Below are 23,671 nucleotides of genomic sequence, written 5' to 3' on the forward strand. Positions count from 1 at the left end.
CAATCATTTGTATTCTATTGGGCATCATATCCTGCCCTAAGTAAAGCAGTATTTCTAATGGAGTAAGGTCATGTCAACACACATAACCTGAAAAATTATTCAAACCAATTCTTATCATAAATAAGGCTCATCTTATTTTTAAAAATAATTTTGCAACCCCAAGGAATAATCATCCTTTTCTTATCCTCAGCCAAAATGTATTAAGTAGACAGATTGTGCCTAAATATTTTCCATATGAAAATTTTACATATGGAAATGTTTCTGACACTGTTTTATCAACATTTTGTACCAAACCTAAGTGACTTTTAGTTTTGAGTTGTTTATACATAGTTAATAAGGATGTATATCAAAGAATGTATTTTCATTTAAATGTTTTTCTATACTGTAAGTTATATGTGTGTTTACATATATATATCTGGTATATATCCATATTCCATTAAATATTCCATATCTGATATATATATATACTATATATACACAATATATGCATAAATCCAATATATATATACTATATATATACACACTATATATACTATATATACACTATACATTTATCTTACATATTTCAGTTTGGTTTAATATCAAATAGTCCTAAAAATATGCCATGTTTGCTTATGTCATAAAGAAAATGTATTGATTGGAAAATATTTCATTTTTAGGAAGCTTCAGTTGGTTTTGTTATTTAATGCTTTAATAAATACAAGAAATGGTTAATAATTCTTTAAGCCTAAAGAAGAATAAAAATTAAGTATTTGTATTCCCCATTCAACAGTGGTTAAAATTGATTTCTCTGTTTTCAGATAGTATTTATAGTATTTTGCTTCTTCTACTTTTATATTAGGGGTATTTATTTGAGGAATTTTATGAAAAAAGAGTAAATCTGAATATTTAATTTTTGTAAATGTGAATTGTTCTTATTCTACCATCCAATGAATAGCCTGCTAATTTGTACATTTCTTCTTATAACCAGATGATTCATGCAAATTGACTTGTGAAAATGGAGGAAGATGCATTTTAAATGAGAAGGGTGACTTGAGGTGTCACTGTTGGCCTAGTTATTCAGGAGACAGGTGTGAAGTCAATCACTGTAGCAACTACTGCCGAAATGGAGGCACCTGTATAGCATCAGCTCTGGGTAAGTATTTGAATTTCATTGTGCGTTCAAGTAATTTACGCTTTTCCTTATACGTGAAAAATATAAAGAGGATACTTAATGTTAGAAATTTAATTCCTGGTATCTTTATAAAAAATAAATTAACACAAATTAAATTTAATTATTAATTCCACATAATAGTATTTGTTCCAAGCTCAGTATATTGAAGTTCAAGTCACAAAATCTAACAATAGTAATGATCCTTATCCTGTGTTGAGTGCGTGCCACGTGACAGGGCTCAGTGCTTACAGGTATTCTGATGCTGGCTTAGAACGATTAAGTAAAATCAGTTTTATAAGCTTTATAGGTGTGATTCCAAAATCTGTTCTTTTTTATTTTTATTTCTTTTATTTTGACATTTCATGGTTGAGCTTTTTAAAAAATATTTATCTAAATTCCAGTTAGTTAACATTCAGGTGTACAATATAGTGATTCAGCACCTCCATACAACACCCAGTGCTTATCACAAGTGCACTTCTTAATCCCCATCACCGATTTAACCAATCCTTCCCCACCCATCTCCCTCTGGTAACCACCAGTTTGTTCTCTATAGTTAAGAGTCTGTTTCTTGGCTTGACTCGCTCTCTTTTTTTTCCTCCTTTGCTCATTTATTTTGTTTCTTAAATTCCACATACAGGATCATATGGTATTTGTCTTTCTCTGACTGACTTATTTCACTTAGCATAATAGTCTCTGGCTCCGTCCATGTTGTAGCAAATGACAAGATTTTGTTCTTTTTTATGGCTGAGTAATATTCCATTATATTATATATAGATATAGATATAGATAGATATAGATATAGATATATAGATACCACAACTTCTTTGATTTGGGCTGTTTCCATAATATGGCTCTTATAGATAATGCTTCTATTAACATCAGGGTGCATCTGTCCCTTTAAATTAGTATTTTGTATTCTTTGGGTAAATACCTAGTAGTTCAACTGCTGGATCATAGGGTGGTTCTATTTTTAACTTCTTGAGGAACCTCCATACTATTTTTCCGAGTGGCTGCACCAGTTTGCATTCCCCCCCGACAGTGCAAGAGGGTTCCCCTTTCTCCACATCCTCGCCAACACTTGTTTCCTGACTTGTTAATTTTAGCCGTTCTGACAGGTGTGAGGTGGTACCTGTAGTTTTGATTTGCGTTTCCCTGTTGATCAGTGATGCTGAGCATCTTTTCATGTGTCTGTGGGCCAGCTGTGTATATTCTTTGGAAAAATGTCTATCCATGTCTTCTGCACGTTTTTTAATTGGATTATTCTTTTTTGGATGTTGAGTTTTCTAAGTTCTTTATATATTTTGGATACTATCTCTTTCTCAGATATGTCATTTGCAAATATCTTCTCCCATTCCGTTGGTTGCCTTCTAGTTTTGTTGATTGTTTCCTTCACTGTGCAGAAGCTTTTTATTTTGATGAAGTCCCAACAGTGTACTTTTGCTTTTGTTTTCCTTGTCTCAGGAGACATATCTAGAAAGAAGATGCTATGGTCAATGTCAAATAGGTTATTGCCTATGTTCTCCTCTAGGATTTTTACGGTTTCCTGTCTCACATTTAGGTCTTTAATCCATTTTGAATTTATTTTCCTGTGTGGTGTAAGAAAGTGGTCCAGTTTGGTTCTTTTGCATGTCCTTTTTTAATTGAACAGTTAGCCTAATGCTAAACCTCATTTGCTATTGAAAATTAAATTAAGTTAAATTTTAAAATTAAGTTAAATATAAATACACTATATCAGTACATCTGATAGCATCATAATTCCTATCTAAAATCATAACTACTTTGTTGGCATTGCAATATAGTGTATAATATGCTTTGAAAATATCAGGTTACTACATGTTAAGATATACTTGAAATTCTTATTAATTTATGCAATAGCTCTGTTTATAAAAAGTGTTTGCTACAGTGCATAAGTGAATATTAAAATGTATTTTTCTACTTAGTGCTATTATATTTAAAATATGTTCCCACGGGAAAAATTAACCCCAATGCATAATAAAAATATAATTTGTAAATTCCAAAATTCAGTGCAAAGGACACTATGCAACTATTAAAGTGCAATTTATGCACATTTAATTCTACTGCAATAAATGCAAATTTAGTGAAATGGAAAATTAATCCATATGATCTTCACATCCCCTACACGGTTAATTTCTGTCTTACTGGGAGTTCTCACTGCTTCTATTGCTTATGCTATTCTTTGAAGTATTTAGCATAATGCTAACTGAAAGAGCCACATGAAGAAGCATTTTCAATGGAGTTCAGAGGAACCAAACTGTTTCTGATTTGCATTCTAATAGTAAAAGCATTACTATTTCTTTGAATTTGATAATTTTAAGTCTATAAATATTTTTGACTTATGATTAATTGATAATTAAGGTATTCTAGCTACTTAATAGAATTCTGAAAACATATGCAGCAAGTTGACTGAAATAAAAAGGCACTAGGTCTTACTATATATTTTCATTCTGCCTAAGAGAAGCTACTCCTTACAGTAGAGTATATTCTATTGTTGTGGGAGAAATTGTAGTACTGGGACCATGCAAATGAAAACTGAATGAATGTTTGGTAAAAGGGTATGACCTGTAATTGTATTTTAGTAACACAGATACCATTTCCTTTAGGGGAGAAGCTTTTCTTACACAAATGAGTCATTTAAGAATTTTATTATTTGATTGTTAATTTTCTCATTAAGATAATAAATTTTTGGGGGGTTACAGCCAGATGCTTTTCTTATATTTGCCTTTAGAAATATTTAAACGGAAAAGAGTTTGGTACTCCAAACTATAAATATCTTTTCAACCTGCAGTGGATCCACAAGGACAAATCTCTATGAAACACTGAATTTTCTGCCCTGTTAATGGATCCTGAACTATATGTGGATACAGCACAACTTTTAATGTTTTGTTCAAATCATTTGTCGAGATCTTGCTGTATTCTTAAAATCTATATCAATTTTATCTTTGCACCCAGATAGATTATTAGATCTTGATTTACATAGATAACATGTTCAGAAAAAAATTATATTTCAAATTAGTAATATAAATGAGTCCTTATATGAATTTAACTTGAGATATGGCCATGTAGTTTATTGTCATAGAGCATCTAAATATTAATAATAATATCATATCCAATTAAGTCATCTACAAAGCATTTTTTACTTTTAAAAATATGGTTTTATAAAAACATTGTTTGGTTTTTATAGACTGTAAAACCTCATTATCTCCACACAAATGTTAATTTGTTAAACAAATCCCAGTGGGCAATTCATGGATTTATTCGCTGTTGGTTTACTTACGGTTAAGCCTTTTGGCAAATTCCTATGTGGACACTCTATGACTAGGGTCTGGGGCAGCCTTAATTAAAATTTATAAGTTTATGACAGTTGTATAGAACTATAATAATTGAACAAAGGAAATGTCACCAGTTAATTAAAAGCACACATCTGAGAGGCATAATTAAAATTTTGCATTGAGTGTTTCCTCATTCCTTAAGTTTTTTTTATAATAGAGAAAACTAAAAATAAAATATATGAACTGTATTCATATAGGAAAGTACTACAAAATGAAATAGTTTGACATTGATTATATCGACAAGGGTGCATGTAGTTCATTTCTATGACCTGCTCATAGGAGGATATTAAGATAAAGTTTGCTTTGGGCAAAATAATGGAAATGAGAGTAAGCATTGAATTATTCAATCATTCTATTATAGAAAATAGAGAATAATTGAAGAATTTTTCTCATCATGAATATAATGAGGATATTTACGTGATTAACTCTATATATTTACAATTAATCTTCACTTTTATAAATATTTATTCTCTAAAGTATGTTGATGGGGCGCCTGGGTGGCTCAGATGGTTAAGTGTCTGCCTTCGGCTCAGGTCATGATCCCAGGGTCCTGGGATCGAGTCCCACATCGGGCTCCCTGCTCCTTGGGAGCCTGCTTCTCCCTCTGCCTCTCTCTCTCTGTCTCTGTCTCTCATGAATAAATAAATAAAATCTTAAAAAAAAAAAAGTATGTTGATACTGTTTGGTATTTTCCTTACTCTTAGAGTTCTGTTATTTAGACTTTTAATGTTCATATCAAAAAGAATCAAGGTTTTCTACACAGCTGATTTAGAGTAATAGAGCAAGAGAGTTTGTAAATTTGGGGCAATATACCCAAATACTCTCACACATAAAGTTTGGAGTTATGCAGAAGGGAAGGCAACTTTTAATTTAGGGAGTTTGAAAGTGCACAAAAGCAGGACTGCCTAGGTAAAGGAGTGACAGTGCAATTTTTTATAGTAGATAATACATTTGTATTGAATGTCTTAAGTGAAAATGTCTTAAGTGAAAGAAGAAAGCAGAAACTCTCACTGTAATTCTCCCTGTTACCATATCAATGGACTTTGGCAGTGAAAGGTTTTGTCCCCAGAACTAAAACAGAAAGTGGCCCCTGTTAAGGAAAGGAAACAAAAAAACAAAAAAAAACCCGATTCTTTTCATTACTTCTCACTGCAACAGAAAGGGCTTTTAAAATAATAAGTTGATGCTAAGACTTTTCTTTTTCATTCATTCAGGCTCTTTCTGCCCAGGACACTGCCCCAAATATGAGGGGGGCATATATGGCTGCCATCAAATATGATCAAATATGGCTGCCCTAAAAATGTTTGCTCAAAGGCAAAACTAGGAACTTTTGGATACCCTCAAAACATCATGGGACTAATGACAAAACGTAAATCCTGATGTCTCTCAAGTCCCATCTCTACCTAGGACATAAAGTACACAATCACCTAATTAACATCTTGATAAAGGGTGAACATGCATTCAAACTGCCCATCTTTGTTTTTCTTTCACTTTTTATTTAAATGAGAGCTGTTTTTAATTTAAATTAAGCTTGATGTCCTAGCTTCCTTAACATAGATACTGTTTATATTTAGGGAGTGCTAAAAGCTGGCTATTTGGTCCTACTTGCTTTTTGAGGATCTCAGAGAATATTTTGTTGAAAATATAAAATTATAAAAACATTAAATAGGGCATATAATTTTAACAAATAAGTGACATAGAAATACATAGCCATGACAAATCAAGTAGAAAAAAATACAGAAAGCAAAATGAGCAAATGGCAAAAGAAAAGTCTCACACACACATGCACACAAACATACAAAAAGAGGAGAAAAGAGGAAAAAGAGGAAGGAGGATTTTGGAGAGGAGGAAGTGCAGCAAGAGCCCCGTCACACACAGATGAAACCAGCATCCTTCAATCACTATCAGAAGAAAATGTTCATGGTACAAATCTTGAGGCAAGCAATTTTGAAATACTCACCAAGAGTTTAAAAAGTTTCTGTGTCCTTTAAATAAAATTTTTAGAAACATATCCTAAGGATTACATAATGATAAAAACCAAAATATTTAGAAGTAAAGATGTTCATTATAGTGTTATTTGGAATATAAAATTGGAGATAGAAACCTGAATCCAACTAGTTAATATGTAAGATATAGCATATCTAAAAGATGAATGTTATATGATAAATACAACCAGACTTGTAGAATATAGGATAATATAGTAAAATAGTCACATTGTATTTTATTTTATTTTTATTGAAGTATAGTTGATACACAATGTTGTATTAGGTTCAGGTGGACAATTGAGTGATTTGACAGCTCTGTAAGTTATGCTATGCTCATCACAAGTGTAGCTACCATCTGTCACCATACAATGCTCTTACAGTATCATTGACTATATTCCCTGAGCTGGTACCTTTCATCCCCGTGGTTTATTCATTCCATAATTGATAGTCTGTACCTCCCACTCCCCTTCATCCATTTTGCCCATCCCCACTGCCTCCCCTGTGGCAGCCACCAGGTTGTTCTGTGTATTTATGGGTCAGTTCTTTATTGTTTGTTTTGTTTTTCAAATTCCATATATAAGTGGAATCATATGGAATTTGTCTTTTTTTTTTTTTAAAGATTTTATTTATTTACTTGACAGAAAGCACAGGCAGGGGGAGGGGCAGGCAGAGGGAGAAGCAGACTCCCCGCTGAACAGGGAGCCAGACATGGGCTCGATCCCAGGACTCTGGGATCATGACCTGAGCCTAAGGCAGATGCTTAACTGACTGAGCCACCCAGGCGTCCCGGAATTTGTCTTTATATACCAACACAACTACTAATAATAACACTACCAATTAAGTACTTGCTATGTGGCAGACATTGTGCCATGTGTTTTACCAGCACACAGTAGGCATTACTAGCACCATTTTACATAATGAGATGCAAAATGAGATCTAGTGAAGAAATGTAAGTTTTGCAAAGCCACATAATTAATAAATATCTAATAAGATTTGATTCCCAGGTCTGTCTGATACTAAAAAACAAATAATTTAACTTTGCACTAAATTTATTATTTAGTTCCTGTTAAATATTCTTATGAAATATTTCAGGATGACCCATTTTTACTGAGACTAGTTTTGGTATGTAAGGGCCATGTAAGACCAGCAAAATTTCAAGAACTCTGTGAGAATCCAAGGCATTTCCATTTTTCTTTTTTTTTTTTTTTTAAAGATTTTATTTATTTATTTGAGAGAGAGAGAATGAGAGACAGAGAGCATGAGAGGGAGGAGGGTCAGAGGGAGAAGCAGACTCCCCGCCGAGCAGGGAGCCCGATGCGGGACTCGATCCCGGGACTCCAGGATCATGACCTGAGCCGAAGGCAGTCGCTTAACGAACTGAGCCACCCAGGCGCCCCATTTCCATTTTTCTTATGAGCAATACAATCTTTAGTTGTGTCAATGAATATTCCTCAATAATATGTATTATTGATTATAGATGATCAACACCTTTAGTTATATTTTCACCATATTTGACATTAGCTACTATTGATTATCCAGTTACATCTCAACATTTATTATTTATTTACCTTATTGCATGAAAATTTGCTGGCACATTTTTGAAGATATGTGCAAAGAGTTTCCATTTGTCTATGAACAGAAGCAGATAAATTAATAATAAATTAATGGAGCAATTAAACTAAGCTCCATTTGTTGTATACAGCTAGTAAGGCACTTTGCTAAAATATAATGTCCAACTTAAATATGGAACAGACCTAGCACTGGGAGAACCTAGTCTTCAGAAATCGCGTATGCTACCATACACGACACCAATGTTTCTGAGAAGAATTTTCCGTCTTGTGGGTCATGGGAGAGTTGAACCTACTGAGCAGGCAGAGACACACTGAGGCATACGACAAAGACTGAGAATGAAGGTCTGTCATTTTGGAAGGAGAATGAGCCCAGAGTCAGAAAATTGAGACTGAAGTATTTGGATAGAGAGACAATTGTTGAACCCATGAAATTGTATCACCAAAAAGAAGTTTAGAAGAATATATTTTAAGAGACAGAAAGAGAAAACACAAAGGCAACTGAAAAGGACAGTCAGAAAAAAAAGGAAATCAACAATGGTAGTGTCTTAGAAACCAAGCAGAGATAGAATTTTTTAAGAGTAGATGTGTAATAAATGTGTAATGAAAGATAAAAAATAAATTTCAAGAATAAAATGTGTAAAATTATGGAGAACATTTGAGGAGGAGGATGATTGAAAAGAAATCAGTGGATTTAGGGATTAAGAGATCAGAGATAAGCTTTTCAAGAGTACATAAATACACAGTAAAGAAAACACACATTAACTTCTCCAGCCCTAAACCTTTTTTACCACAAGGGAATCAGAATTGATTTATGTGAACAATACCTACGTATTGAGGGATCTGTCCTCTCTTCTGAAAAAGCAAAGAGAAGTAACAGATTAAGATACATTGTTTTGTATATTGAAAAAATAAAAACTGTAAACCCAGTAAAGGATTGGGATGTGACTTTATGATCAAAGATTTTGTCATATATTTGGTAGAACTGGAAGCTGTGCATGTAGACTCTTTCTTTAAAAAGCTCAAGTATATATCGAAATTTGAAGTTATACAAGTAAATGGACTTGATAAAAATACTAGGTGTGCTTTTTTTGTTTGTGTTTGTTGTGTGTTCTTTCTTTTTAGTGTAGAATTAAGCATGTTGAGAAAGTAAAGAGAGAAAAAGACCTATCCTTCAGAGTTAAAGATGCTGAAGTCTGAGACTTGATGGAGAATTTCTGCTTTATCCCATTGCTGCCATACAAATTCAAATTTAATTTTATCTTAAAAAAATAATGGAGACAAAATGTTTAATTTAAGACAATTTTCCAAAAGATTTTCTTAGAATGTTACATGTCTCTTTAGGACACAGTTACAAAGTGATAAATGGTGAATCTCAGTAGAAATAACAACAATAATAATACTAAACAATTAGAGCTAAAGTGTCACTGAGTGCCTTCTATGTGCCTAGTACCTTTAGAAATGCTTTGCATGTATAATCTCATTTACTTTATTTGATTCTACACAACAACCCCATATTATTATCCCCATTTTTTTGCATAGGGGGAAAGAAGCAGAGAAGTGGTGCCCATGGTCCCCCCACAGGTAATTGGCACAGATAGTCTATACCCAGGCAGTCTGACAACCCACACTTTAAAGGTCTGAATGCTATAGAAGGCGGACTGATTAGAGGCAACAAACTGATCCTCCCCCTCCTTCCTCCGGTTAATTGATGCTCTTCCTGATTATACTCCTCTTGTAGGCTGTCAACTCCCAAACTCCCTGGACGCTTCACTGCTATAAATCTATACCTTAGTCATCGTAACAGTATTGTTGCCTTTTCAAATGCCAAAATCAAATTGAGCTACCTAAAAAATCTTTATAAATAAATCCAATGCAACTTGTTAGGGTGCACCCAGAGAGATTCGTGAAAATATTAGATGGAGCCCATTATAAAATTCTGTGACAGGTGGTTCATTTCCCATCAGCAAACAAAAGATCTGCTGTATCAACACACAGTTTCAAGTTGGTAATGTTCCCCTGAATATGAAGATTTCTACTTGTCAAAAAGAAATCTTTTTAAAGGAAGAGAAAGAAGCCTTTTGAAAATAATTCAGCCAGAATCTAAATGATGTGAGGCATAGGCTGGTGCTGGGGAGAGGTGGGGGACAACCTGGTCACTCCGCCCTAGTTTCAAAACAGCTGTAGATGAGATAAAAGCATGGTGTCATTCTCCCAGGGACTGGGATAGTTTTCAAGTGCCTTAGTGGGTTGCATTTGTTTCTTTCAAACTTCTATCACTTCAATGTTTTTCACTCCTAATTTTAAAAAACCTGGAAAATAATGGAGAAAAACATAAATCTATGGTGCTTAAGTCCTACCACCATATGGCACTTTTTGTGATTATTCTAATGCATTTTGATTTCTCCTGTACTTTCTGTTCTGTTTGTTTCACATTTAGCTCATGTTAATTTGTGTTCCTGTTTATATGTTCTATTTCTTTGTAAGGCATTCACTGTTTCTTGTTGATGAAGAGGAATTACTTCTTTTGTTCGGAGCTTTCGTTTTCCTTGGTAACTGTGTTCCAACAATTCTCTGTCCTCTTCATCTTCTACCACTATTCATTCTCTTGTTTGTGTCTTTGTTTTTCACCCATTATTGTTCCCGTGAAGATATTTTGTCTATATGTAAGCAACAACTAGAAAATTCACTACCATTATAAGAAAAATAATTAGCTAAAAGTTTTAAAGCCATTTTCTGGGAGTGGAAAACATGATGTGACTCAGCTTTTAATGTACGTAAAATTTACCTTGCTTCTCAACCTATTAATAGGCATTTATCTGCCGCCAAACTAATAACATTTATACATAAGTTATAAAGCAATGCTACTCACCATAAAAATGTATGTAACTTTGTTCATTGAGAAGCAATAGCTTCAACTATGTTTAAGTATGTGGAGAGCTTTCAAGGCAAAATAAATAAATAGGTTGTGGAACCTCAACTTATTTATTCCCTTGGAAATACAGGTGGATTTTATCTGGAGGCACTTTATTCACTTATGAGTGCTTTTCAAAAAAATATAGAATGTAGAATCTATGGCAATAGAGAAAACATATCATTTTCACACTTCAAATCTAAGCCTTATACTCATACATTTTTATGACCATTCTAATTATGCTTCATGTCTACAAAGGTGAGAGAGGAGATGGTTGGATATTCTCTGATGCTTTCACCTGAGTGACATTTCCAAGTCCTAGTTAATTCAGATCTATAACTAAATTTCTTCTTTATTCTCTTTCATGTTATTTCTTTACATTTGCACAACCTCTAAGCTTCACTTTTCCCCATTACAAATGATGGTCATTATTTCATTTTGTTTTCCTTAATCTCTGTTACAGAGCTAGTTCTGTACTCCATTTTCCACCCAGCCCTTGACATTCCAGGCAGTTAGAGAGACTCATTCCTGATATAACAGTTAACTGTGTTGTGTTCCAAACACCTTAAAGGATTGTTCACCTTTACTTGTGATGTTAGTTTCCACAGAGCAAATAAAGAAAAATATCCACAAATGATCCATTAGATTTGCTCTTGTGTGCTGTTAACATTAGACTTTAAATCATCTTACTAGTCTACAAGCGACAGTCCTTTCCCATGAATAAAAAATCTCAAAATGAAATAAAATAGGACTTACTAAGTGCTTATTTACTAAATGGAGTATGTATATTTACATCAACTAAAATAAATAATTGCATAAGTATTATAGATGCCATACCCACTTTAAACATATTAAAATATTTATAAGTCTAAACTCATGCTTTAGCAGTGGTGGTACATGATGATTCAACACAGAAATATGATTGTCTGAGGGGATTATACTAAGTGAAATAAGTCAAGCAGAGAGAGGCAATTATCATATGGTATGTGGAACATAAGGAATAGCACGGAGGACCATAGGGGAAGGGAGGGAAAACTGAAGGGGAAGAAATCAGTGAGGGAGACAAACCATGAGAGACTCTGGGCTCTGCAAAACAAACTGAGGGTTTCAGAGGAGAGGGGGTTGGGGGGGATGGGGAAACCAGGTGATGGGTATTAAGGAGGGCAAGTGGGTGTTATACGCAACTAATGAATCGTTGAACACTAAAAAAGAAAGAAAGAAAAGAAAGAAAGAAAGAAAGAAAGAGAAAGAAAGAAAGAAAGAAAGAAAGAAAGAAAGAAAGAAAGAAAGAAAGAAAGAAAGAAAGAAAAAAAGAATAAAAAAGCAATATGATTGTCTCTATTTTATATTCTAATGGCTAATACAATCTGCATTACTATATGAATAGAATAAAAATAATTGAAAAAGCAAAATGGACATGAACAGAGAAGTACAAAGAATAAAACAAGCATTTCAGAGCATAACACACCTGCATAAATACGTAATTGTTCATAAAATGAGCTCCGGTTATTTTACCTGATGTGAATCTGAGTTATCTTCTAATCCAGGCTTCACTGGAACATGGGAAAACTAAGACCCACAGAGGTCAAGTTACTGCCTAAAATCACAGATTAAGTAGTGCACAAACCTTGACCAGAATCTTGGCTTCCTGTTTCTTATCCAGTGAGGATGCCATGAAAATAAACAATTCTAGTCAAATAATTTCTTTTCTGTTCCTTTTTCTTTTCCAATAGGGAGACCCACCTGCAGCTGTGCCCTGGGGTTCACTGGACCAAACTGTGGTAAGACGGTCTGTGAGGACTTTTGTCAAAATGGAGGGACCTGCAGTGTGACTGCTGGGAACCAACCTTACTGCCACTGCCAGCCTGAACACACTGGGGACAGATGTCAGTACTGTAAGTGAAAGCAAGTCCCACGAGATGATCTCACAGCAGACTTTGATGTTTACCATAAGTAATTCTCTTATCTCGATGTTCCCTCCATTACCTCAATTTCAGCAACCCCTTATTTTTCAGGCTCACTCCCTCCATCACCCCAACTCCAACTAGTTTTTACATTTGTCCTCATCCTTCTCGTTTTAAAGATTCGATGTTTTTTCCTTCCCCAGCTTAGATTCTCGAATCCATCGTTGTAATCATGTCCTCGTATATACCCTCAGTTCCCATGCTCTTTCTTCCCTTCTGTTGCACTTTCCTAGAAAACTGTAACCATGGTTAAATCCAGTTCTCCATCTGCTCTGAACTGGTGCCCCACTGCTGGATGCCACTGAAGAAGAGCACATAATCGTACAGACAGGTCTCTCTTGAGTTTTTATCACCAATGTCAAATGGGCACTTACTATGGCTTCTACTGTGTTTTGCTAATCTATTGACTCTCCTAGATGTCTATGTCAGATCTTCTCTTTTCTCCTCAAACCTCCGATCCTTGCTCCCCAAATTCATCCTGAGCTCAAGAACTTGCTTTCTATTTCATTGATCAAAATAGAAGCTATCTAAAGAGAACTGCCACGAGCTCCCACTATCACATCTCTCAAACTACTTTATCTTATATCCATAGACTCTTTGTAGGAGTAGGAACCTTGTGTGCTATACTCTCCACTCATACATTCCATCCCTCTTAGCTACTCGTGGACACATCTCTTACAACTGTCCCCATCTTTCTCCTTTATCAATATTTTCCTCTCTCCCCAGTTCGTTCTTTCTTTTTTTTTTTTTTTAATATTTTATTTATTTATTTGACAGAGAGAGACACAGAGAGAAGGAACACAAGCAGCAGGGGTGGGGGGGGAGAAGCAGGCTTCCCGCTGAGCAGGGAGCCCGATGCGGGGCTCGATCCCAGGACCCCGGGACCATGACCTGAGCCGAAGGCAGACGCTTAATGACTGAGCCACCCAGGCGCCCCTCCCCAGTTCTTTCTTGAACAACCTTGCCTTGTGCCCATATCTCTTTCTACCCACAACTTTATTTCCCTGCTTATTTTTTTTACTTGTAACATTATTCTAAAGAGTTGTTATATGCTACAGTTCCTCTCATTTTTCTTTTGACCTCACCTCTGGCAGATTTTTATCTTCACTATTTTGCTGAAATAGCTTTCATCAAAGTCGAGTTAATTTATTTTATTGTCATCCATGTTCTCATATTCAATGGCCAATTATCAATTCTTATTCTATCCCACCGTCCGAAGTTAATCACTCCCCCCTTAAAACACCTTCATTCGTCTTTACCACTCTCGTGTTTTCATTCCAAGTTTACTGGCTGTTTCTTTTCACCATCTTTTGCTGGTTCCTCCTCATCTCCCTGACCTCTAAACATTGGAGTGGCTCATGACTGTACTCATATCTCTTTTTTCTCAAAAACACTCACTCTTCGAGCCTGTGATTTCCGTACAAATCGGAACATTAGAATAAACAGTTTTATAAACAGTTTTTGAGATACAGTTTCCCAAACATCACCTTCAAAGATTCTGATTCTGTTAGGCTGCAATAGTATTTAAGGTTTCCCACGTGTTTCACATATGTGACTGAGATTGAGACCTGCTGCCTAGATGATTTCAACTAATCACATGACCTTCAATACTATGCAAATAGAAATGATTCCGAATGTTTATCTCTAGTTGAAACTCCCACCTGAATTCCAGATTTTTATACCTAATTGTCTATTTGACAGTTTGAGTTGGCTCTAAATTAACCTGATTTTCTCACCCAAAATCGCTTCTACCACTGTTTACCCTGTATCTATAAAAAGAAACACTCATCTCTCAGGTCCAAGTATCTTGGATTCATCCTTTTTTTTTTTTTTTTTTTTAAATCTAACCCACTTCATTATTTTTTAAAAGATTTCTCATATCCATTTTTTGTTTTAATTCCACTATAGTTACAAACAGTGTTATATTAGTTTCGGGTGTATAATCCAGCGATTCAACAATCCCATACCTCACCCCGTGCTCATCACCACAAGTGTAGTCCTTAATCCCCATTCACCTATTTTGGATTCATCCTTGACTCTTCTCTTTCTTTTACACCCCAACTTCTTTCTCACTTTTTCCTTTAAAACATACCCAGAATCTGAACACTTCTCACCAGCTCCATCCCCACTATCTTCATTGAAGTTTCCAGTATTTCTTACCTGCATAATTACTAACTGATCTTCATGTTTTCTCTCAGCCCCCTCTGTACCGATTCTCAAAAGAGTAGCCACAGCTGCATGTTGTATTCATAATAAGAAGAATGGTTTTCTGTCTCAATCATATTTACTGAGATCTTTCTATATCCGGGCATTCTTGTCTTTACTTCTTTTTTTGCATTAATTCTATTAATCCATTTAATCCCACTAATGAGCTAGGTGTTGCTTTTATTCTCATTTTGCAGAGGATGCTACTGAGGAGACACAAAGAGCCTCCTGAAGATCACACAGTTAGTAAAGGGGAGAGTCAGGACTCTGCCTGGGTAATCCAACTCCAGATCCCATACCCTTAAAAGTTACTCAACATTCTGGCCCCCAGATGGTTTGATGTCATTGAGGTCCTCACAGAGAGTAGCCTCGCTCTCTGTTCACTGCAGGAAGTACGTGGAACAGCATCGAATCAAGCAATATGCACTGACTTAATTTGAGAGTCAAGAGCAATATTAAATACTTCCCTTCTGATGTTACAGCAGGGGGCCACTTCTGCTGTAGCAGAGACAAATTTGGTTACAAATTGGTGTTTCCTTTTCTAAGTGTATATTCTGCTCATGTAGGCCAGCCTCTTGACATATATAAATGCCACTACCCTCAGCCAGTGCTCTTTTCACATTGCTTTCCTAAGTTATCTCTTAAATACGTGTCATAGGCCCGCAGAGTTTATCTAGCAAAAACAATCCAGTCATGTGCAGGTGTCACACCTTGCTTACACACCTTGCTTACGTCCTCATGGCTCTCCCCTGCTCCTCCTTCCTCTCAACACAGCAGAATATTCCAGAACAACTTCCACCTACTAACTCATGGGCTTTTTCTTTTTGGCTCCAATATTCTCACAACCCTGAACGATTTCCAAGCAAATCAGGGACAACACCAACTCTTCCCCTGTGTAATGCAGACCCTCATTACTATCCAGACTACTTTCTCTCTTATTCTAGTAAAACCACACTTACCCTGCTTCTCCACATGTCAATTTCCCTAGCATTGCGACTTTCTCCTATTATTCTCTTCCTCTGGAATGCACTTTCTTTGGATTCTTCCTCACCTTCGTCTCTCCATGCCAAATCCTATCTGTCCCTGTCCAGTTTAAAGGCCGTTCCCTTTGTGAAGTTCTTCACATCTGCCCAAGAGAATGAATCTCTTTCTCTTTTGAATTTTCTAGTCACTGCTTCTTTACCTCTGTTTCTATTCACTTTAATCTGGTATTATTGTTAATTGTGTGCTTTCCTCCTATTTGTCTGGGATGACCTCTTTGACATTACACCCAACAATGGCATTTGTCAAATAAATAAATAATCATAGATAAATAAAGGAAAGCAGTTTGGAGACAAGTTAATAAAGAACAATCAACTTAATGTACAAGAGCTACATTTAATTGGGTACAACCATCTGGTATTTTTCTGTGCAGCTTTTCTCTGTTCCCAATTGGTCCATCATCATAGAACGTTGATCTTTTTTTCTTTAACTTTAAAAAAAATTTTTTTAAGTTGAAGCATTGCCATTTTTTATTCTTTTTGATCTAAGTTAAAAAAATACTATGTGGCCATCATTATAGCGATTTGGTTTCTTAAAAAGAATAAATTCAGTTAACATATATTTTAATTGGCAACTTAATAGAATCACAGTCTGAGGTAGCCTGATGCATTATAAAAGGCTGCATTATCATTTTATTATCACTATTAGCAGTCATAGCACTTCCCACGTTTTACTGCAAAGCACTTATTAAAATTAACCAATTAATCCTTAGACAGAGGTTAAATAACTTGCTCAAGGTCCTGAAGTAGTAATACTACAGTCAGAACTAGACCCCAGGAATTGTTGATCAAGATGTCAACAAACATGGTGATGCTATTCTTTGGCAGCAAAATAAGTCTGTGGACAGTGTCATTAAAATGATAAATCCAACAGCTGACAAAAAAGCATAATAAATTTAGGATCTATTATATGTGAGTCGGCAAGGTTCAGTGGACCTGGTGTTCTGTCAAAATTGTATCTTGCATATACAAAATCTTCTCTCCATAAATGAAGGAATGGCAGAATGGTTCATTACAGTGCCTAATTAAAGGTCCATTAGTGGGAGGTAAAACATCAGTTCTTAGTTGTGCTGAGTAAAAACATTTCACGATTCTAATGGCAATTTAAAATCCTGAGGTCTAAATGCAAATTAATTTTAACAGAAGCACCCAGGGAGGAGAGACAGAGATAAATAATAGCAAAGTAAAATTGAGTATTCTTTAAGTAAGTTGTTTAAGAACAAATATAGCTCCATTTTGTGCAGATCTGGAGCAAGGATTTCTAGTAGAAATAAAAAATAATAATAAGCATGGCGTTTCACATTTAAATCTGGATGTTAAATATGAGGTCAATAATATCTGAGGGGGGCGCCTGGGTGATTCAGTCGGTTAAGCTTCTGCCTTTGGCTCAGGTCATGATCCTGGAGTCCAGGGATGGAGTGCCGCATCGGGCTTCCTGCTCAGTGGGGAGTCCGCTTCTCCCTCTGACTCTTCCCCCTCTCGTGCTTTCTCTCTCTTTCACTCTCTCTCTCAAATAAATAAATAAAATCTTTAAAAAATAGTAATAATATCTGTGGTTATTAGTAGTTAGTAACATTAGGGCAAAAGGGCCAATGAGGACCAACTCAGTCTGTGTCTAAGAGCCCGGTGTTAAAATCAAATGGCAATCTGTTTGTCTTCTCATTGATATTTTTAAAGCTCTTTAGTAATCTGCTTGGGAAGCCATTATAATTTAAATTAGAACTTAGTTTATTAGAAATACACCTGTATGATTTAGTCCCACTGGTTGCAATAAGTGCCAACATGAAGTAATATTTCAAGTTTATAAAATTAGGAGTACTTGACAGTAATCCAAACATTTCATCTATTGTAACTGGTATTAGAACCATTGTCTATCAAGTAATTATAAAAGTTATGAAGCATAGATGTGTGTCTACCATATGTGATGACATGATGGGATTATTTTTACTTTGTAGAGCAATTTTGTTTCATTAGTCAATTGGTCAGTAAACAAATTTGGTATTTACAATGGACCTGTCACTATTAGGCATTGAGAAAACAGCGATGTCAGAGATATTTCTTGCCCTCAATGCGTTTGCAATCTAATGTGTGATTCTGAAAAAGATACAAGTTACATTAAAGGCAGTCTAATGAAATACAGTGGTTAGCAGAGAAAGATAATTCAGCCTATAGGAAAGATTTCTTGAAGGAAGTGACATGAAAACTGAGTCCAGAAGGAAGAAGCAGCTAACTAGATGAAGAGAAGCAGTGAGTGGAACAGAATTTGCAAAAGCCCAGAAGGGAAAGGCTGTTGAAGTTTACCTTTTCTGTTTCTATTTGATTTTCCTACGGGAAAGTTGGCGAGAGAAATAACAAATCACTAAAAGTGTATAATGTCTTGGTCACAGAGAAATATGCTGTTAAACATTATTTTCTCTGAACATATATTCTCACACAACCCTGTGAAGTATTATTAATCCAATTTTACAATTGCCAAAAATGAGATTAAGACATTCTCCTTAATCTGTTCCATTAGTGAACATAGGAGCCACAATTTATAGCCTTGTGGGTCTGACTCCAAAAGTAGCTTCTCCTGGTGTATTTTCCTGTCATTTGATATCCTGCCCATTCTGCTGCATCTTTTTAGGCTCCCTATGGGAACACTCAAAGCTCAGGTCATGCACTGGTTCAACCTGATGGTTGCCAGTTTCTACTCCATTGAATAGAGGTATTAATAAGAATTTTAATCTTGATGAAGCCAATGACAGGCCCACGCAGAAGAGACCAAAGGATTTTAATAATGACCAGGAAAATAGAATAAAATGTTTTCAATTGTCACTGTTAGTATGAAGGCCAATTAGAACTGAACCTAGAACCTCAAGAAAGGATCATGAGTTAAAAAGTGAAATTATCAGAACTAGCTATTTCCTAAGTATGCAAATATTCAAGATTCTTAGAGCATTCACATCTAGAGTGACAGTCATTTGGAGCCCTGGCTACTGAGGGTCCTCCATTTCTTTTTCTTTTGGTGAGAAGACAAGCACTGCTTTTATTCAGGCTTCTTGCCTGCATCACTACAACACATTCACTGTGTATCTTTTTTTCCAGCCGTGGAAACCTGTTCATGGTCTTTCATGGTCTCTAAAATGTGTCCCTTTAAATTGTTCATACGTCTCTGTCTTTACATGTGGGCTCCTCGATGTCTGCTAACCCTCTCTAATCCTCCCACTTTGTCTTCTGAAGCTGCCTTTGCCGTAGGACATCCCGCACTTCTCTTTGGCATTTTCACACTGTGTTTATATCATCATACGTGTTCTTGACTTTCTACCCCCTTAGAATATGAAATAGGCCATGATGTTTTGCATACCTTAGCAATCTTGGAGGGGCTTAACTCAGTGCTTGGACTTAGGAGAAAGTATTAGGTATGTAAGTGAATGTAAACAAAGTAGAAAGGTCTTGTTTCCAACCAGCTAGGCCAATTTTTTGTCTGTGCTCTGACAGGATACCACTTAAAACAGTTCTGGGCCACCTTTACTCAGCAGCTCATGAAGACCTACATTCCCTGAGAAACTCTGTGCTTGTATTTTCAGTTTGGAGAAAAAAATGATGTAAAAATAGAATTAGGTTTGAATTAATGTGTGTAAAGAAAAATAAATACATTTCTTTTCTCATGTGACTATGATGGAGAATGGTAGGCTAACGATAAGGTAATATATTATTTTTATTTATCTTACTCTGGGTAGTTTTGAGGAAATTGTCAGAATTATAGAAATATTATTGAAGGCAATTTTGATCTAGTATAAATCTGGAATTATTATGCTGTCATTTGGAAATGTAAAAATAGTAAGAGGGAAAAGATTTAGGGGAAATGTGTTCATATAACAAGAATTTATTGGAGGGGCGCCTGGGCGGCTCAGTCGGTTAAGCAGCTGCCTTCGGCTCAGGTCATGATCCCGGGGTCCTGGGATTGAGCCCTGCATCGGGCTCCCTGCTCAGCGGAGAGCCTGCTTCTCCTTCTACCTCTGTCTGCCACTCTGCCTACTTGTGCTCTCTCTCTATCTCTCTGTCAAATAAATAAAATCTTAAAAAAAAAAAAAAAGAATTTATTGGAAACTGAGGCATTTTTTTTCCAAGCAGAGAATATGTCATATGTGAGTCAAAGTACATATTGTGATTATTAAAATTTATTTATTCAACTGATATATATGAACACTTGTGGGGTATTATTTATTGTTCTAGGCATTGGAGATATATCAGTATAAAAGCTCTTTGAAGATACTTGTCCCCATAATTTTTGGTGAATAAAAAAACAGTGGCATATCTTTGCAGATTAAAAGCTAGACAAAGCTGCAACTTAGATTTACATTGCCAAAAAGGCTCAAAGATCAGAAATGGACTTTATTCCATACTATTTAGGAGCATTACCATTATTTTTTATGCAATTGTTTAAAATGCCAGCAATGTGTTTATAAAGTTAATTTTATAAAAGATAAACTTTTATCTCTATGTCATGTAACTTACACTTGGAATATTAGTAATTATGTTTAATAATTTCAGTAACTACTATTGGAAAAAAATCTTTAAGAATGCTTAATTACTTCTTCTGGCATCATAGCAGTAACTTTTTTCCATGCCAGGTTCATTTGATTTTGAGACAAGTCTAGTCTCACAACATTCTTGAAACAGTGCTTCATTCAGTAATCATGCCAAGTTTATATGGTTTAATCCTCTACTTTTATGCCACATTAGGGCTACCAATAAGTATTTACCCTCTTTTTCAACTTAAGGAAGAATGAGTTTACAAAATAATATGAAAAATAATGAAAGCCTTAAAACTGCTTATTTAAAGGTTGAAAATAACTTGTCACACAAGTAATGGTTACTAACTGTCTGAAGAGGGATTTGTATTGAAATAAACTGAAGATGTCCAGTGGGAGGTCCTCGGAAGGAAGGAAGGGAGGGAGGGAGGGAGAGAGAAAGGGAAGAAGGAAGGGAGAGAGGGAGGAAGGAGAGAAGGAAGGGAGGAAGGAAAGGTTAGGAGGGAGGCAGGCTTTGCATGAATAGAAACCATCCATGATTGTGATTCTGCTGTACTTGGTGTTAAGTAAACTGAATGGATTCATAAATAATTATCTGCAAATAGACTTGTGTATTTGAAAATAATATATTACACACATCATGCACAGATAGAGATACAGATTGAACAAAAATATTTACTTGAGGCTTACCTCAAGCCAAGCAAATTGTTTCTAGTTAAATGCATCTATCTGCTAACATCACTTTTAAAACAATTAATTTAAATGTAAATTTAAGAGTAATTTTAAAATACATTCTTTATATCAGATTTGAAATGTCAACTGACATGTTTTGAGAAAAATATCATGAGTCAGGAATCTTTAAATCTTTTAAATAGAAGAAAACAAAATAAGATTCCTATCTTATAGTTAATGTGATAATCTTCATGTTTTTCATTATTAAGATTTTGTCGCTATAAACTGGTATTATTACTCTCTTTTATGCAATAGGTAGACCTCTTTTGACAGGAAATATTATGTTAGAAAAAATTGTATTCATCCTGATTATTGATAAAAATGGCAAGAGAATCAGGATGCCATCATTGGTTCTCAAGATAAAAAAAAAAAGAAAAAAAAAAAAACCAAAATCTTAAACTCATAGCCTTTGAGTCCCCGAGTGCAAAAGGCCAATGAAAGATGGGAAGACTTATAATTTACCCTATGATTATGGAACCCATCAGATGAAGAAGAGCAGATCTTTGCTTAAATCAAAAGAATGTATTAATAATAATATTTATTTGTTCAGTTTAATTCTCATGAATGCAAAATATAATTATAAGTTTGATTTCAATAAATGAATATATTTTAAAATCCATTGTTTTCCAATAGATGAGGTTAACATTGAAAACAGCAAAAGTTAAATAGAAAGGATATAGCCAATAATTCTTCACTATATAAGTGTTTAATTATATGACAATTAACTATTAGGAGAAAAAAAAACACATTTATTGAGGGTTGCCACCAGAGAAGCAGATACATCTTAAGTATAAGACATTTTGAGAAATAGAAAGTCACTTGGTTCAAATAGTACTAGAAGATGAATCCAAAGGTCAGGTATCTGCATTTGAATTTTTATATTTGCCTTACCACTTGAAGATCCATCACTAAATCCATGGTAATTATATGATTTTATTTTCAATTTGATGAAATAATTTGTACTTTATTCCTTTTGAGAAATGAGAAAATCTATATTTTAATAATGTGAGAGTAAGCTTTTCTTGAAAATCAGTTGATAAAAATTGATATGAAATAAATATAAATCAACATAGTGGCAGAAACAAACAAATTGGTTTATGACCATGTAATGAAAGATACCTTATTTAACTCCATCAGTTATTGTCTGAGTCCAAGAACTCATGTCCCTTCCATGGTACCTTTCATACCACAAATAGCTAGAATAAGCTAGAATTTTTCAAATCCTGATTTCTTCTTACATTGGAAGGTAGTACGGGTTTCTAATACTTTTAAGAATCTCTTGCCCAAACAAAACAAATAAATAAAATGTAATATAGTTTCAGTGGGTTTCTGGATCTTCACTGAACATACTCTCTAAGTTCACTCTTCTGGAATCTCTCAAGCTGGAATCCAGATGTGAGGAAGAAATACTGAGTTTTAGAGGTGATGATACGAGAAGCCCCAGTAGCCTAATGGATAAGGCATTGGCCTCCTAGAGGTGATGATATGGAATTCAAACATTTTTTAGATCATTTAAAACTAGTAAAGTAGAAAATTGTGGACTAACAAATAGTATTCTACAACTTTGGATTTCAAATTATTTTCATCATCATAGGTGACACGTGATTTGTAAAATAAATAATGATAATAGTTAAAACCTTATCTGCTTCTCAGAGTTAGAAGTTTCAGGTGAGATAATTTATAAGAAAAGTCCTCTGTAAATTTTTTAATCAAATGCTTTTTTCAAAAAATTTTCATTTTAATAGATATTTCAAGTACCTATCATTTATAATATGTAATTAAAATAAGTTATATATTTAAAGGTTATATATATTTAGGTAATATATAATTTAGATAACAAAAATAGATTTATTCCAATTTGCTCAGATAAGCAAGCCACCATATAAAAAAGATTTATTATTTTTATGGCATTTATGAATATGATCTGAGCTGCTTTTTAAAAATAATTTCTGAAATGATCCGTAAATTTAGAATGGAATTACACATTGAGTCGCATGAAAGGAAGTAGAACAAACCACTGAAGAAAATAATTTCTTGCATAGGTATACTTCTACACAGATTAGACTATGACTATAAAGTGGAAACATATTAGAAGCTGAAAAGTTTAGTCTAATTCTGTAGAATGCCCCATTTCTGAGAATTTGGCAGGTCACATCCTTCCTTCACATGGCAGTCTAGAATGTCTAGTAGTTGGTTTATTGGTGCAGCAGCTAAGTGTATGTTTAATGCAAGGACCAAATTTC

The 23,671-nt window shown here is 34.7% G+C and overlaps 1 protein-coding gene across 8 annotated transcripts in view; it reads left to right on the forward strand.

The window, feature by feature from the left end:
• Positions 1 to 23,671, forward strand: part of LRP1B (LDL receptor related protein 1B) — a 1,853,519-nt gene that overhangs the window by 1,775,631 nt on the left and 54,217 nt on the right. For all 8 annotated transcript variants that reach the window (XM_032387847.1, XM_032388632.1, XM_032390176.1 and 5 more), the window contains 2 exons: positions 971 to 1,135; positions 12,704 to 12,865. In XM_032387847.1, the coding sequence (XP_032243738.1) occupies positions 971 to 1,135; positions 12,704 to 12,865 (327 nt within the window). The remainder of the gene's footprint in view (positions 1 to 970; positions 1,136 to 12,703; positions 12,866 to 23,671) is intronic.

This window comes from Phoca vitulina, unplaced genomic scaffold (assembly GCF_004348235.1).
Source record: "Phoca vitulina isolate PV1807 unplaced genomic scaffold, GSC_HSeal_1.0 scaffold1, whole genome shotgun sequence".
In the NCBI taxonomy this organism is placed as follows: Eukaryota; Metazoa; Chordata; class Mammalia; order Carnivora; family Phocidae; genus Phoca; species Phoca vitulina.